Source organism: Mustelus asterias, chromosome 8, assembly GCF_964213995.1.
Source record: "Mustelus asterias chromosome 8, sMusAst1.hap1.1, whole genome shotgun sequence".
Lineage (NCBI taxonomy): Eukaryota > Metazoa > Chordata > Chondrichthyes > Carcharhiniformes > Triakidae > Mustelus > Mustelus asterias.
In genome coordinates this window covers 76,444,307-76,461,759 of record NC_135808.1, presented here as the reverse complement: position 1 = coordinate 76,461,759, position 17,453 = coordinate 76,444,307, and the positions used below count along the sequence as shown (strand labels likewise).

Below are 17,453 nucleotides of genomic sequence, written 5' to 3'. Positions count from 1 at the left end.
CAGGCAGATCTTTTTAAGGTCAGGATACGGAACCATGTGTCTCTGCACACCTGACCTGGGGGCGAAAATCTGGGCCTGTCTCTGATTTACCATACTGGGCTTGTTTGTCCTTTATTTTGCTTTAGAGTTACAGGTTCACTAACATTTTCTTAAATACTTTTCACTTTTCTACTGCAAAGGATATATTTTCTTATCTTTACTATTTTTACTGAAAAACTAGAGTAGTGAAATTATTTCATATTATATGAACTGTGCAGTGCAGTGGGATTACAATTTAAAATCAGTTCTACAACCTTCTGAAATGTCTGTTCACAGCATGTAAATAGTTCTAATGCTCTTTTGTATTGTTGTACCCAATTAATGAGCCAAATGTTTTCATCTTATTTATTTACAGACTTAGGTAATCAGGAAGGATTTGAGATTTAAAATAAGTGAAAAACAGGGGATATAATTGCAACATTAAACTATAATTACTGATATAAAACCATTTACAATCCAACAGGAATTCAATTTCTGTTTTCATTTTCTGAGTACAGCTTGTAAAAATAGTTTTAAAATTGTGTTTTGGCAAAATCCAACAGATTCAAACCAGTAAGGAACGACAGGGAAAAAGTCCAAAGAAGTTTTCAACACAGAGGCATTTTTCTTGTGCTCACACTAATGACAGAGAAAGCAAAAGCCAAAGTAATACTTATAGACTGTATAGTTTTAATCAAGAACTTTTGCTATTGCCAGTAATGCTGGGACAGCCCCCATTTCCGTAGCAATGTCCTGTATGTGCACTTCTGCTCTTTCTCTGCATAACATTTATATTTTTGTTATTATCAACTGTTTGCATCTTCATGTTGGAAATCTTTGCATAGCCTTCAGAAATCTCAACTGAAAGGGTAGTATCACTGGATCACCATGTGGGCCTCCTAGCCACTGAGCCAAGAGTGACACATGAGGACGAACTGCACTGAGCTTTATTCTTAGCTGTGAGGAGTATGAAGGAAAAAGGAGAATTGGAAAATTCAAGGATTACAAATCCTCAAAAATGAATGCATCAGTTTGGTTAGTATGATTTTCCGACAGAAAGGTGTGGGTATACTGAATCAGATGGAAGTCACAGATCACTTGTGGTTTCAGGCTAATTAATGAACTTGTACAATGCCATGTTTGTGCAGCAGCTGCCTTCATTTAATTTGAAGTTCCTTAAAATTGTGTAATTCTGTTGGCCAACTTGTGAAGTACTACTTCTTGCAATTTAAGTTATCTGGCAGCCATGTGGCCCATTTATTAGCATGCTGCAAAACCAAGCAGGCATACAGATCTGCCTAACAAGTAACATTAAGGTGCTCATTTGCACTGTGATCTGAACAGTAGTATTCTTCCATATTGTTCTCTTATTCAGTATTTTGATTCTCTCATATATGTATTTTGTCTTTAGGAGGACTGTAACAGCACACATCTGTTGGGTTCCTGACTTGTAAAAAAATCCAATACTTCCCAAGAACAATATATGGATATTTCTGTAATAACAACAAAAAATACTGGAAATAATCAGCAGCACAGACAGTATCTATGGAGAAAAAGAGGTCACGTTTCAGTTCTACTGAAAGATCAATGACCTGAAATAATGTTGGGATGAGTCATAACCATCCCCCCCTGCACCCGGTAGAAAAGTCAGTCAGCAATTTGCTGACTTTAAAAAGAGTTGCCATTGAGTGATAAGACGCAGCGGTGGCCACAACAAGGTGAGAGTGGTATTTCCATGCCTCACGGACAGGAAGTCTTGCCCTCAAGCATTACTGGCCTATCTGATCGGAACACAGTAGTGGCCTCAGCTGGGACTAAAAGGGAGTCCGGAAAAGAAGACCATGGATACCGGATTGAAAGGCAGACAAGTCCAGAGTTTTTGATTGGGAAGGGATTGCGTTCCCCAGTGGGGGTTTAGGCTGGAGAGGCACTGGTGGACGAGTAATCCAAAGACCCAGCATAATTCTCTAGGGACTCAGGTTTGAACGCCACCAATTTGAATTCAATAAAAATTTGGAATTAAAAGTCTAATGATACCCATTAAACCATTGTCAATTGTCATAAAAAAACATGATTCACTAACTTCCTTTAGGGAAGAAAATCTGCCATCCTTACCTGGTCTGGCCTATATATGACTCCTGACCCACAGCAACATGGTTGATTCTTAAATGCCATCTGAAAAGGCCAAACAAGCCACTCAGTCCAAGGGCAAATAGGAATGGTCAATAAATGCTGGCCCAGCCAGTGATGCCCACATCTCATGTCAGAACAAAAAAAAGGCCGGGGTAAGGCACAAATGGGCACAATGGAGTATCTTCCCCAAAGAAGGTAAGGAGGTACCCAGCCACTAATTGAGGGCCATTCAGTATGCAATTAATGCCCACTTAAGGGCCTCATTCCACCACCAGTTGTATTCAACCAGCAGTATACAGAGCAGCATGAAGCACAAAAGGCAAATATTTCAAAGGCATTCAGCACCTGATTGAAGGATCCGATATCTGCAAGAGGGAGGACTGCCAAGAATCACCATCCTGCCTTTGCTGCCAAACCCCTTCCTTCCTTCCACAACCCCTTTTCACCCTCACTCTGTGGCCCGGGTCTTTCAGCAATCCTATGCCTCTCCCTGGGTGCATTACCAGCAGCTACCACCACTTCCCTTGATGGTCGGTGCTACCTGCAGTGGGCAGTTGCTGGCTGGTGATTGGCTGGCAGCTTATGGCAGAATCAACCATGGGGGGGGGTGGTCCTTGATCTAGAGATGGCCTCCTGCTAGTCATTTAAGTCCACTTAATACAGCAGTTTTCCCCAAAGGAGGATTCTCACTCCTTTGCTCTCCAGCTAGCAGACAAGACCACCATTACCTGTACTAAATACTGCTCCATGTTACCGGCCTACATCTAGCAGATCTGATGCTGTAGTCATTTTAAATTTTATTCTTTTTATCTTTGGAATATTACATTCTTTCAATCAGATGCCAAGGAAATTATTAAGTGTCCTTTTTTATACAGCTGTAGAAAATCAGTGGTCCAGGTTCTACGGTGAGTATTTATCAGAACAACCGTTGAAATGATTTATTGCAAAACAAATATATTGTAAACAGCAGAGACATACTTGATAAATGAAGTATGATTGTACGTGGAATTTAAGTGAAAGCAAATGAAAAACGTGGCAAAATAGGACCAGTGCAAATTAATGAGACCAGGATCCCCAGGTTTTCTTTACCTCATATTGGTTGTCATTGTGATTCCTGTGGTATAATAGAGCAAGTTAAACTAGTTCCCATAAATGGTTAGAATCATAGAATCCTTACAGTGCAGATGGAGACGATTCAGCCCATCAAGTCTGCACCAACAACAATCCCACCCAGGTCCTACCCACGTAACCCTGCTAATCCCCTGACACTAAGGATCAATTTAGCATGGCCAATCAACCTAACCTGCACATCTTTGTACTGTGGGAGGAAACCGGAGCACCCGGGGGAAACCCACGCAGACATGGGGAGAATGTTCAAACTCCACAATCACCTAAGGACAAAATTGAACCCGGGTCCCTGCTGCTGTGAGGTAGCCGTGCTAACCACTGTGCTACCATGCTATAATAGTCTGTGATATCATAGAACAGAGTGACATATACTCATATGATGTGAGACTCAGACAGTCTAACATGAAAGTAAAAGGAAAACAAGCCTGGTCAGAATCTTGTAAAACTGTTCTCCATTATCTGTAGATAAGTTAAAATAAATGTTAGAGTGGTTATAGCTAGCAGTCTTTGAGAATCATTGAAATTACTCCAATCCAACAACACAACAATATAACTCTTCCTGAAGTTCTGCTGAATAAATGGAGACATAGTTAAACCAATAGCTAACCATCAGAACCAGTGGCTCCTAATCAGTTACACCATCAGTCAGCGGAACCAAAACATGGCTGGAATAAAATGGAATTACTGCTATATTAATGTTTGCATGTAAAAAGACATCACCAACAAATGAAAAAATTACAAATGAAATTGGTGAAAGAAAGGATGCTTTCTGATTTTATAAGGTCTCAGAATTCAGAACTGATGCATAGCACGTGTTTTGTCAAAGAAGGGGAAAATTGAGTGAAGTAAAGAATAGAATTTATGGTAGAGTTAAACTGAGCATAATTTATGAAAGGGATAGACGTGATAGGCAAATGCCACCTAGTTCAGTGTATTCTTGTGTTGAAACTTGAATGTGTTTTAATTACTGGTTATAAGGGATAAAACTCAGAATTTTGCTCACTTGCATAGAACATTGTTAGAAAATGAAAATCAGTACCTCTTAAACAGTGCCTTCTCCCAGAGCACAGATTTAGAGCACAAATCACTAGAATCCCTTTTTGTTTGTGTCATGCATTATGTGAATTAGCATTTTTCTACAACACCTCTTCTGGTGAACAAAACAAGTTGATTTGTAAAAGGTCCAGCTTAAAATAACTCCCAACAACAGCAGAGTAGATCATTGTAATTTAAAGGTTGCATTCTTAACACCATGTTAAACTATCCCGTACTCAGTCTCCTAGCAGCTATATATGTCATCCACTGAAATACCAATCAAAGAGCCAATTATTTGATGGACAGATACCTGCAACATTAAGAAGGTCTTTAACATAGCTTTATTCATTGTATGAAAGGACTTATCTCATACAACTAGTGGGATGCAGAAAATTCCAACAAGGTACAGAAAGTTTTTCTGTGATTTTGTGAGCTTTATAAAAGGGAAACACAAGAGCTGAGTTCTTTTAGTTGATGAATCTGGGTTTTTTTAGTAACAGAAAACACTTGCTAGGATTGGAGCAAAGTTGAGCCTGTTCAACTCACTGTAGCAAATCATCTTGACATCTATCTTATAACTAGCAGAATGAATGCTCTTGGCAATACTGTGTGAGACATTTACTTCTTAAAACACAAATGGAGAGGAAGATTAAAAACAGCAGGAGGAATGAACCCAACAAAGCAGAGTTATTCTAATCTACAATTTCAGATTCAGGACTCCCTGCCAACGCACTGTCACCAAGCATAAGTCAGCTCACATAACAACACAGCATAAACATACAGTTCACTCCAAAATCATTGATAGTTCTGAATAAATTCCATTACTGCTTTTTAAAATTAGAAATCTGGTAAATCAATTCTGCACTATTTAATTTGTTACAGGTATATATTAAATGTTCATGTAGAATTGGGGTGTAACTGTGCCGTTACAGAGGAAGCACTTCACTTCAGCCTCTGCTTTCTGGTAACTTGTTCAATGGCTATATACTCCACTATGTTCAAGTGATCTTTCCCAAATGGCCAGTTTTCATTTGTGAACCAACTCTGTCAATGTCGACAAATTATCACAGACAAGCCCAATGTTACCGTCACCCAAAAATCCACACAACTAGACTGACGAGCAGGGGTCACTTAACTGAGATTATGCAAACATCGAAATATTAACACAGGTGGGGACAATTCACCACCTTCCTACTTGTACTAAATAAATATGGCTTAATTAAAAAAGTTATGTTTTCCTGCCTTCTTCCAAAACACACCCTTTTTCTGCCTTCTTCTGAAACCTTTTTGTATTATTTTTCTTCAAGTAATTATCCAGTATCTTTCTGATGATAGTCAGCACCCATCACCACTCGTCACAAAGCATTCCACATTACAGCAACTATTTGTATGAAATAGTTTTTCTATTCGACTCCTTATATATGTTTCTTATGTCGCCTTCAATGCAAATAATTTACCTGTATTTACTTTGTATATTTCCTTTAGCATTCCTGACACCTTTTGCCATTCTTTCAAATTTCCCTTAATCTTCTTAGTTTGGCAGAATATCACTCTCGTTGCCCTAGTCATACTTTGCAATTTAGATCCATTATCACTACGATTAGCCTGGTAAATCCATGCTACACTTTTCCAGGATTATTATAGTCTTTGTGTATTCAATCTCTTTGTATAGAAATTTCAAAATCCCATTTGCCTCTATTAGGTCATTTTCTTTACCTTACCATTCACTTTTCAAGATTTATGTATCTTCACACCTAGATCCCTTTGGTCCCACACTGCATTAAGAAATGTAACATTTAAAGTATTTTTTACGCTCTTTATTCTTGCTCACAAAATGCATTATCTGATCAATAGCAAAATCCACTGCTGATATTACTACCAAGAGATGTTGTAGCCAATTAGCACTCAGTTGCTGTTTTGCCTTAGAGCAGCTAACAGCACAAAACTGAAAAACAAACCTCAAGAACTGGTCTCTATGGGTTAATACCATATCATGTAGCCATTAGCAACTGACCCACTTGGGCAGCTGGCTAAAATCTATTTGAATCTGCTTGAGTTGACGTAACGTAATGAGTGTTTGTACTACAAGAAACCAGAATGGAGCGCTATATCCCCAAATTGTGACCATATGTGTAAACAATTTCATGGTCTGAAGGGTGTCCAACCATCCTTTGAACTTGAGTGAGGATACTGCGGCCTGAGATAGTGTATCTTCATGAGGCTGCATGCTCCACTTCAGACTGTAATCATCATCACCGGACTTTGGCAGAATTAAAATAAAAAACAATCAATAACTTTCTTATATACTAAGGGAATTCCTTTTCTAAAGATTGAATATATTATTTAATACAATAACAGATTGAAAGTTATTACAGATACTGGAAGAAATTGTCAGAAGAAAACACATGCAAACATACTCTCATGTATCCAGGGTTAAATGAATACCAAGGCTGTTAAAGCAAGCAATCAATTTTTGAACTTTGCACTGTCAATTGGTGTCTTGTTCAACAAATCAGTTGACAGTCTATGCCAACCAAACCCACACTAACTGCAGTAAGACCATAAGACATAGGAGCAGAATTAGGCCACTCGGCCCATCAAGTCTGCTCCGCCATTCAATCATGGCTGATATTTTTCTCATCCCTATTCTCCTGCCTTTTCCCCATAACCCCTGACTGTTAGAATGTAACCAGTGACAACTTTGTATTGGATGTAATGTGACCAATGGGAACAAGATGTAAGGGTCAGCTGACCCAGTAAACCATGGAACCAATTACAGAGTGATGTAATAGTCAGCTGACCAGTTGATTCACTATAAATGAGGAACAATGTAGAATTGTGGGTGGCTTGGAGTGGCCCAGGGTGAGGCCCCAAGTTTGGAGTAATGATGTTTCTTTATTAAACCCTTTCTTTGATTTATAAGTTGGAATAACTTTTGTTGTATTTTCATTAGCTGCATTTTGAAGAGTTCCTTCTGAAGAAACACTGACCCCCTTAGTAATCAAGAACATATCTATCTCTGTCTTAAAGACACTCAATGACCTGGCCTCCACAGCCTTCTGCCTCAAAGAGTTCCACAGATTCACCACTCTCTGGCTGAAAAAAATCCTCCTCATCTCTGCTTTAAACCTTTAGCCTGAGGTTGTGCCCTCTGGTTCTACGTCCACTCTATCTAGACCTTGCAGTATCCTGTAGGTTTCAATAAGACCCCCCCTCATCCTTCTAAACTCCAACGAGTACAGACCCAGAGTCCTCAACCATTCCTCATATGACAAGCTCTTCATTCCAGGGATCATTCTTGTGAACCTCCTCTCTACCCTTTCCAAGACCAGCACATCCTTCCTTAGATATGGAGCCCAAAACTGCTCACAATACTCCAGATGGGGTCTGACCAGAGCCTTATACAGCCTCGGAAGTACATCCCTGCTCTTGTATTCTAGCCCTCTCGACATGAATGCTAACATTGCATTTGCCTTCCTAACTGCCGACTGAACCTGCACGTTAACTTTAAGGGAATCTTGAACAAGGACTCCCAAGTCCCTTTGTGTTTCTAATTTCCTAAGCGTTTTCCCATTTAGAAAATAGTCTATGCCTCCATTCATCCTTCCAAAGTGCATAACCTCATACTTTTCCACATTGTATTCCATCTGCCACTTCTTTGTCCACTCTCCTAACCTGTCCAAGTCCTTCTGCAGCCCCCCTGCTTCCTCAATACTACCTGTCCCTCCACATATCTTTATATACTACCTGTCCCTCTACATATCAGTGGATGGAGTAAATGACAACCATTATGTGATATAGCAGGTTATGCCAACTGAATTCACATTCTTTAAGCTGGTTTGCTGTCTATGGCAATTAATCCAATATTCACTCTGCTGCCCAGTGTTTTTTAATTTACTCGTAGGATGTGAATGCCACTGACGTGGATTGCCCATCCCTAGTTGTCTTTGAGAAGGTGGCCATGAACCACCTTCTTGAAAATTAAGTGGCTTACTAGGCCATTTCAGAGGGCACGTATCAGTCAACTATATTGTTTTGGATCTAAAATCACATATAGACTAGACCAGGGAAGAGTGGCAGATTTTTTTCCACTAAAGGACACCAGTGAATTTGATCAGTTTTATTATGATAATCTTGCTGGTAGTTACATGGTTACCATTATTGACATGAGCTTTGTATTCTAAATGTATTTAGTTAAATCAATTTAAATTCCCTCACTTAGGGGAGGCAATGGCCAAGTGGTATTATCGCTAGACTATTAATTCAGAAACTCAACTAATGTTCTGGGGACCCAGGTTCGAATCCCGCCTTGGCAGATGGTGGAATTTGAATAAAATTTAAATTAAAGGAACTAAAAGTCTAATGATGAACATGAAACCATTGTCGATTGTTGGAAAACCCATCTGGTTCACTAATGTCCTTTAGGGAAGGAAATCTATCATCCTTTCCTGGTCTGGTCTATATGTGACTCCAGAGCCACAGCAATGTGGTTAACTCTCTACTGTCCTCTGAAATGGCCTAACAAGCCACTCAGTTCAAGGGCGACTAGGGGATGGGCAATAAATGCTGGCCAGCCAGCTTTGACCATGTCCCACGAACTAATAATAATAAAAAAACTGCAATGATGGGATTTAGACTCTCTGATCATTCATTTGGATCTCTGGATTACTAGTCCCAAAATATAACCACTATGTCACCATTCTGAAAACTGTCTATTACAACTGAGGTCACATTCACTGTGCTGAATGGCAGTCTAAATCAATTGAGACTGTATTTTGTTTTTACATTAGTTCATTGGATGGGAGCTTCACTAGCAAGAATTCATCCCTAATTGCCCTTGAGTAGTTGGTGAACTGTTTTTTTGAATTGCTGCATCCACAGTGCTGTTAGGAAAGGAGTTCCAGGATTTTGACCCAGCGACAGAGAAGGAATGGGATATTGTTCGAAGCCACAATTCCAAATGTGACTTGGAATTCCTAACCACTAATCGTTCTCATTCTTTTCAACTATGCCAATGTCCAGTACACTGGGCCATTATCATCTAGCATTCTTGAATAAAAAAATATAGGTTAAAAAAAGAAGCATTTAGTTCTTGTAAAATAAATTAATATTTGGAAATGTTATCACTATCCAGTACATGACATATTGACCTATCTGATTATTTCTTACCTTCTTACGCACCTGTTGCTGTTTGGCAGAGTGTGCTTTGACATGCTTCCTCAGTGAGCTTGGATCAGTGTAGCGCTTTGTACACCCTGGGATCTGGCAAGCATATGGTTTCTGTAAAAGTTTAAGAGAGAGAATGGTTTTACACTTTGCAATAGCTGCTGAGTCTCATTAAGACAATTCTGCACTGACTGTATACATGTGATCCTTATGTTATGAGATGATGAATTATTATTTCCAGTGCACAAGCACTTTCAAACCATAATGTGGTTACTAAATGTAGAAATTCCTTTTTTTAAGATATTTCACTCAAATAGCTCAGTCCTGGCACTCGACCAGTATAATGTGGTGTCAGATGATAGCCTTGTTCCTGGATTTGATCCAAAATCAGGAAACAGTTTTCACAAATGTAGCTGTTGATAATTATTATTGGTGGGCAATCGCATAATTATCAGGAAGCTGCAAATGTAGAATATTTGACTGCAATAATTTGTTTTAAGGAGAATACACTTAGTTTAAGAAAGCTACTTTAGGTAGCCCAGTTATATATATCATGTGATATGAAGAATCATTATAATTACATTATTACAAGTTGGACAGTGTAATATACTGAGGTGTATTTAGGTAAGCTTATGAGACCAGTCTAACAAGTAATTGCACAATGCAGGATGATTGGACCACTGTTAGAAATTTTTTTAAACTTCATTTAACTCTGCTATCCCATTGGCACAACTGCTACATTGAATTGCTACAGAGTTCTATTGTCTCTAGGCAGAACGCCATGAAGCTCTGATCTGGTACCTCATGTATCAATATCTCCAACTTCATGGCAAGTTTACACTGAGGGCTGGCACATTTAAATACAAAGTACTGTCATAAGGTAAAAAAAACATTTCTGACACGTGTATGAACACTTCAACAGGGTAATTTTTTGTCTTTGTCACATTAACAGTAATCTAGGAGAGCGCATTCTTCCCCGTCAGGTTAGACAGTCACTCTGTTGATTTCAATGGAATGAAAATTGGGTGGTCTCTATAATGGGCAAGCATTGCACTCAACCAGATTATTGCCAAAGTGAAGACAAAAATTTGCTGCATTATGTACCAGACTTATCTCTATAATCATCCATTGAAATCATTGAATGAATGGTACCTGGGCTCTGAAGACAGAAATTCCTTGGCAAAGAAAGGAAAGCACAAAGAAGAGAAGGAAGAATTAAAAGTTTTACGCTTAGGCAGTTCACATATTAACACAGTACAGACATTAACAGTTGAATATTACAATGTAAGGTGAAGCAATATCTCCTGTATCCCATGACAAATGTTTATAAATTCAAACAGGTTCAGCATCTGTTTTATTTTATTTAATTATAATTCCTCCAACAGTCCAAAACACATGTTTTATATATTACCTGGCTCGATTATGTAAACTATCGTACAGCCTTGCTGGCATACATTTCCTATCAGTTTTATCTCCCGCTTTTAGCTGAGTGTAGATCAATGTAATTTAATGGCCTGAGTACCATTCTTCGTGTGTGCCAAGGCAAGTGTACATTGGCTAGTCCTCCTTGAGAAGTACTGCAGTCAATCCTTATTCTGCCTTTACTTGATGTTTACATTAAAAACTTTTCCAACAGGAGTCAATCGACATTAATTCTTTCCACCTCCCTAGACAGAAAAACTAAGGACAACAGTACTGCTTCCATAAGTATTTCTGCCAAGGTTAGTGAACTCATGACAGATAAGATATTGGATCTGGGTCTTTGCTGACCTGTGTACCACATCCCAGGAGTGAATTTACTGACTTAAATGTTGGGACCAAATTTTATACTCTTAAAACTGATAAAGATAATGCAAAAATACAAATAGTGTGAAGTAACAAATAGCAAGTTAATGAAAGCCACTGAACACATCTCTCTGAAAGCAAAATGAACATGTATTTTTACAACAAGTATTTTTCAAATAAAGAGGCAGAACAGTGTAACAATGACGCTTACATTTATATTATTGCTCTTCAACAACTTCTGTTCTGCTATATATTTTCATATCACAGTGGGCTCAGTAGAATTCTGATACATGTACACAACAGGAAAGGATACAAGCAGAAGAAGTAACAGCCCTAGATGGTTTTGTGGAACTTGGAGGAACTTCCCCAGTTCCCCTATCCCCACTAAAATAATTTGTTCCTTTTGAGCTTCTCTTTGAATGGGCTGCCAACTGATACTGAGTGAAAGGGGCATGATGCAATTCCAAAAATGTTATCAGGGTCACATTGATTTCAATTTCTAAATGGATGATGTGTCCTCTATAGGTGTCTGCCTTAGTCAGATAAGCTCAGCAAAAATGGAAACAACTACAGTGATGGCAGTGATGGGGCAATAGTTTCTCTCCACCATTTTCAGGGTGCTACTGCCCCCTTTTCATCATTTGGAAGCCCTGAACATTCAGCCCGATGGGTTTGCCCTGAAACTGCTTCCTCAGAAGACAGTTAACCTGGAATCAGTGCTGCAAAAACTCCAGATACAAAATCACCCATGTGAAAACTGTTATTCTACAACCTCTCAGTGAGTTACTGCAAACTAAATCAGTAAAATAACAACATTGAATAAAATAATGTCCATTACACAAATGGCATTACAGATCAAATTGTGTCTTGGCTATATCGGACAGATGGTTGATTGTACTTTGAGATCAAGGTTTTTGAAGACTGACTAAGTGTCAGTAAGTGAACTCGATATAACATCCTGAAAATGCAAGCTAGGAGCTACATGTCGTGGCCCAGTCTTACCAACATTACCAACTTGGTCAGACAGTGCGAGTTGTGCCAAGAGAGTCAAAAACTCTCCCCCTCAGTCTCCCTACAACTATGGGAGTGGCCCACTGGGATCTGGGTGCAGGTGCACGTGGACTTCTCTGGGCCTTTTATGGGTTCCATGTTCTTAATTATGTTCAATGTGCATTCCAAATGGTTGGAGATACATCGCAAGAGACCCACCACTTTCCATGCTACCATTAAGAAACTACGACAAAGTTTCTGCACGCACAGGATACCTAAAGTCCTGGTTTCTGAAATGGCACTGCCTTTACAAGCACTGAATTTCAGACCTTCATGCTTTCCAATGGAATCAAACACATGAGGACAACACCCTATCACCCGTCATTGAATGGGTTGGCTAAACAGGTGGTGCAGACCTTTAAGCTCAACGTGAAGCAACCCACAACCAAACTGGCACAATTCTTTATTTGACGATAGTGCTACCCCTCACACAATGACAGGAATTGCCGCAGCGGAATTATTAATGGGACAGAGGTTTTGGACAAGATTAAGCCTACTGTTCCCAAACCTGGCGGGGAGGATGGCGAAACAATAAGAGAATCGAAAAAAAACAATAAATCGGCAAGGACACAAAGAACATTCAAAACCGGTAACCGAGTCCACATGAGAAACTCTGGGGATGGTCTCAGTTGATCGTAATGGGAAAAACATGGCCCATGTCTTATAAGGCCCAAGTGCAGAGCAAAATTGTCAGAAAGCACCTGGATTATCCAGGAGTACGGAACCCATGTCAGTGAGGCCTCATTACCAGGCATGGGGATGACCACTGCCAGCGTCGACCCTTCGCTTCTCCCTCTAGGTGATGAGTACACGGATTCCAAGATAGAAGCGGAAGAGACTAGTGCCCCAAATGAAGCAAGACCTCAGGGAGAACCAGTGCCAGTAGCTTTACAGTGCTTCCGAAGGTCTCCAATTCACTTCACACCCACTGATGTGGTTAATCCCCCAATTGACTCCAGGCCAATCGCCAAAAAGTCCTCCCATAGCGGGAGTGTTGGGGAAGAAATGGACTTGAGGAGGGAGCAATGTTATGATGGCCATGGGCATTGTCAACAGATCTCTCCATGGGCCTTTAAAACCAGCTGGCTTCACTCAGGCTGGCAGTCGAAGGACTCTGGGGCAGACCTGTACACTGTAGCAATACTTTATGCACATTGTAAGTAAAGGATGATGGTGATGCTAAACTGGCCTTGGCATGATTATTACAGCCTCTCCCCACCATCCCCCCACACAACCTCCAACCGCCCCAGGACATACATCTGGACCCCCGGCAGATAAGGGAAACACCCCCAACCCCAGAACACAGAGGGTCAACCTCCCCCCACACCGCTTAATGTTCAAATCAACTCCTCACACCATGCAGGCTTTAGGGTGACAAGACCCCCTCCTTCATCGCTGACATTGGGGCATCCCCACTGCAATGGAGGTACAACCCATCACCTCCCCGCCACATGGCCTCGCCACACTGTCCTGCCCCAGCACTGCTTCCTGGCTGTGGCAAGTGCCAGGTTGGCAGCACCAAATCCTCTGGGACCTATACTCACCTCCGAGACCCCGGTGTGGTTATCACAGCTGGTTTCTATTTCTGGCTGGGGAGGGGGGGGGGGGGCAGCAGTGAAACATTGGAAGCAACAGTATTAAGCTATTTAAGAATATTTAAATATATTCAAATTGACAGTAATCAGGTTCACATCCTCACTGGGTGCAAACCTGATTACATCACTGGCGGGGGCCAGGGAAAATCTCAAATAATCTTGCCGTCACAAAGCCCATTTGGCCCTCTTATGAGAGTTAGCGGCCAAAACAGGATTTGCACCTGTGGCAAATAGGCCTAGAAAATCGTAGCCAATATATTTTTTATTTCAGATTTTCAACATTACCATCCTTTTCCTAGCTTGCCTTGATTGACTTTATCAATAAGAGAAAAGGCAAGGTACTGAAAAACCACCAGTTACAACATAATGCAAAACTTTCTGTGTAGTTCTTACTGTGTCCAGGTGTGTTCGTTGGTGTTTGGCACGATCACTGGAGTTGCTGAAAGCCTTCTGGCAGCCAGTGTGCTGGCAAAGGTAAGGTTTTTCCCCTGTGTGGCTTCGCAGGTGGATTTTGAGATTTTCTAGTCGAGAAAATGCCTTATTACAGCCCTCGAACTGCAATAAAGTATTAAAAAAATATATATTACCATGAAGAAATAGTTAATAAAGGCAGTTTAGCTACAAAGGCCACAGTGTAAACCAACAGTGCTCATCCAGTAAATCACCACTGCGTAACATCTGTACTAACTCAAGGATGAAAGAAAAGAAACAGTGCCATTAATTTAATCTTTCAACACCGACATGTCCTAGAACAGTACAAGATTGAATTGGTTTCTTTTTTGCTGAATTACGCTTCATCAACTCTTTCAAAAACATACATTACCTAAGTTGATTTAATTCACACACACAGAGGGCATTTTATTCTCAAAGTGATCTTTCTGAATGTCACTAAAGACAAATTAATAACCTTTTGGGATTTACTTAACTTGGTAGCCACAAAGCTGACAGTTAAACTTGTCTGGGTTGATTTAGCCTATGTGCTGTTTATACCAATTAATAAGTCATTCTGTCTTCTCCAAACTGCACTCTGAATTTGGTATGAAAACATCCAATAGGTTCTTTAATAGAGACTGATTATTGTAATGGGATAGATAGTGGGCTGGAATTTGCTGGAGTAGGGCATCTTGTGGTTAGATATACATGTTCCTGTACCTTGCAGCTCAAATCTTTTATCCATGTCAGTTGCTGGAAGTGTGGCGAGGGCTTTTGGGACATTGGTGAATGATGGGACAGTGTATCTCCATTTTATAGAGATTTATGGATTGAGAAATAAACAAAGACTGAGGAGAGTGAATTAAAGGGATTGAATTCAATGTCAAATCAAGTACAGAAAGAAAACAAAAAAAGAAGATTGGATTAAGAGAGAGAGAAAAAATTCTCAGCTCCTCTTTAATCCTTTTGCCAATTACTTTAAATCTATGTCCCCTGATTATTGACCTTTCGTGATGTGGAGATGCCGGCGTTGGACTGGGGTAAACACAGTAAGAAGTTTAACAGCAACCTGGTGTTGTTAAACTTCTTACTGTATTGACCTTTCTGCCAAGGGAAATAGATTTTTCTAATCCACTCCACCTCAGTCCCTCATAATCCAATGCAGTTCAATTAAATTCCCCCATAGGCTCCACTGTTCCAAAGAAATTAATTCCAACCTATCAAATCTTTCTTTACAGCTAAAATTTTCAATTTCTGGCAACAGCCACATAAATATCCAATGTACTCTCTTTAATGCAATCAGATTCTTCCAGCAATGCAGTGAGCAGATCCATTCATAGCATTTAAATTACAGTCTAACTGGTGATTTATACAAGTCTAGAATAAGATCCTGCTCTTATACTCTATGCCTCGAATAGTAAAGGACAGTATCCCATAGGCAACCTTAGCCATCTTATCTACCTGTCCTGCTGCATTTAAAGATCTGTGAACATGCATGCCAAAGTTCCTCTTGTCCTCTACACTTTTATATATCCTATCATTTATTGTATATTCCTTTACATTGTTTACTCCCAGTTTCAAGTGCATTATTTCACATTGTTCTGGATTGAAGTCTGTTGGCCAATTTTCTGCCTATCTGATGAATCCACTGATATCTTTTTGATGTCCACGGCTTGCTTCCTCACTATCAACCACATGACTAATTTCTGTATCACCTGCAAACTTCTTACTTTTCCCCACATTTAAGTCTAAATAATTTATAGAAACTACAAAAACCAAAAAACAAAGTACTGAGCCCTGCTGCACCCCATTGGAAACAGCTTTATAGTCATTGACCATTTGTTTGCTGTCATTGAACTAATTTTGGATCCAACTTGCCACTTGTCCTTGCACCTTACGGGTTCTTACATTTCTGGCCAGTCTGCAGTGGGACCATGCCAAAAGCCTTGCTAAAATCAATGTAGACCGCATGAAATGTGGTCACGACCCTCCTTGTTACTTCCTCAAAAGTTAGTAAAACACGACCTTCTCTTAACAAGTCCATGCTGACTGCCCTTGATTAATCCATGCTGTTCTGAATGACAGTTCAAGCTGTACCTCAGAATTTTTTCCTATAATTTTCCCATTACCAAGGTTGGGCTGACCTGTGTATAATTACTCAGTCTATCCCTTCCTCCCTTTAAATCAATGATGCAATATTACAATCCTCCAGCACCACTCCTGCCAGAGGTCATTGAAAAATAAAGGTCAGAGCCTCTGGTATTTCCTCCATTTCTTCTCTTCGCAGACCAGGATACATTTCACCTTGTCCTGGTGATTTCTCTACTTCCAAAGATGCTAAACCTCTTAATATTCTTAAGGATTGGCTGATTATATTGTTAAAATACACACATGATGGGCATTGTTTGATTGAGGACTGAGAGCACATACAAAGAAAGTGGAGCCTGGGTATCTCAATCAGTACAGCATCAGACTTTCAATCTTCAGGTTCAAAGTTCCAGTCCCTGCCTGGGTGCTGCTTTTTAAAAAGTATTCCATTCGCATAAAACCTCAAAATATGAACAATTTGCTCCGAATTCTCCAGTTCCCTAAACAGAAGTGAAGGAGTTGTTCCTTCATTTTATTCCAGGCAAGACGGTGGTGGACTGGTACTTCAGAGGACCATGGGAAACACCGGTTCCAATCCTATTTTTGGGTCAGAGGAGGTGGCATAGTGGTATTGTTGCTGGACTGGCAATCCAGAAACCCACGTTTGGATCCTGCCACAGCAGTTAGTGAAATTTACATTCAATAAAAGTCTGGAATTAAAAGTCTGGAATTAAAAGTCTAACGATGACCATGAAACCGATTGTGCTTTTTTTCCCCCCATTCCCTAGTGGTGTACTGGTTAGGACTCAATGCATTCACCATCATGGCCTGGGTTTGATTCGCATTCAGGAAAGTGCATTTAAAAATCCAGTATAAAGAGAGTCATTTGGGACACTGAGTTGATAGTTATTAGGCAGAGATCTGTAATGCTGCATCCTGTGAATAAACCTACTATCATGGGAAAGAACTTTGTAGGAACATTTGTTATAAACCCTGTCTATCTTCTCCATGAATTTATCACAC

At 40.0% G+C, this 17,453-nt stretch overlaps 1 protein-coding gene across 1 annotated transcript in view; it reads right to left on the bottom strand.

Moving 5' to 3' along the window:
- LOC144497750 (zinc finger protein GLIS3-like) overlaps nt 1-17,453 on the bottom strand; it is a 212,917-nt gene that overhangs the window by 91,096 nt on the left and 104,368 nt on the right. The window contains exons 3-4 of the mRNA XM_078219188.1: nt 14,304-14,465; nt 9,484-9,594 (exon numbers count right to left, since the gene is read on the bottom strand). Coding sequence (XP_078075314.1) covers nt 9,484-9,594; nt 14,304-14,465 — 273 coding nt within the window. The remainder of the gene's footprint in view (nt 1-9,483; nt 9,595-14,303; nt 14,466-17,453) is intronic.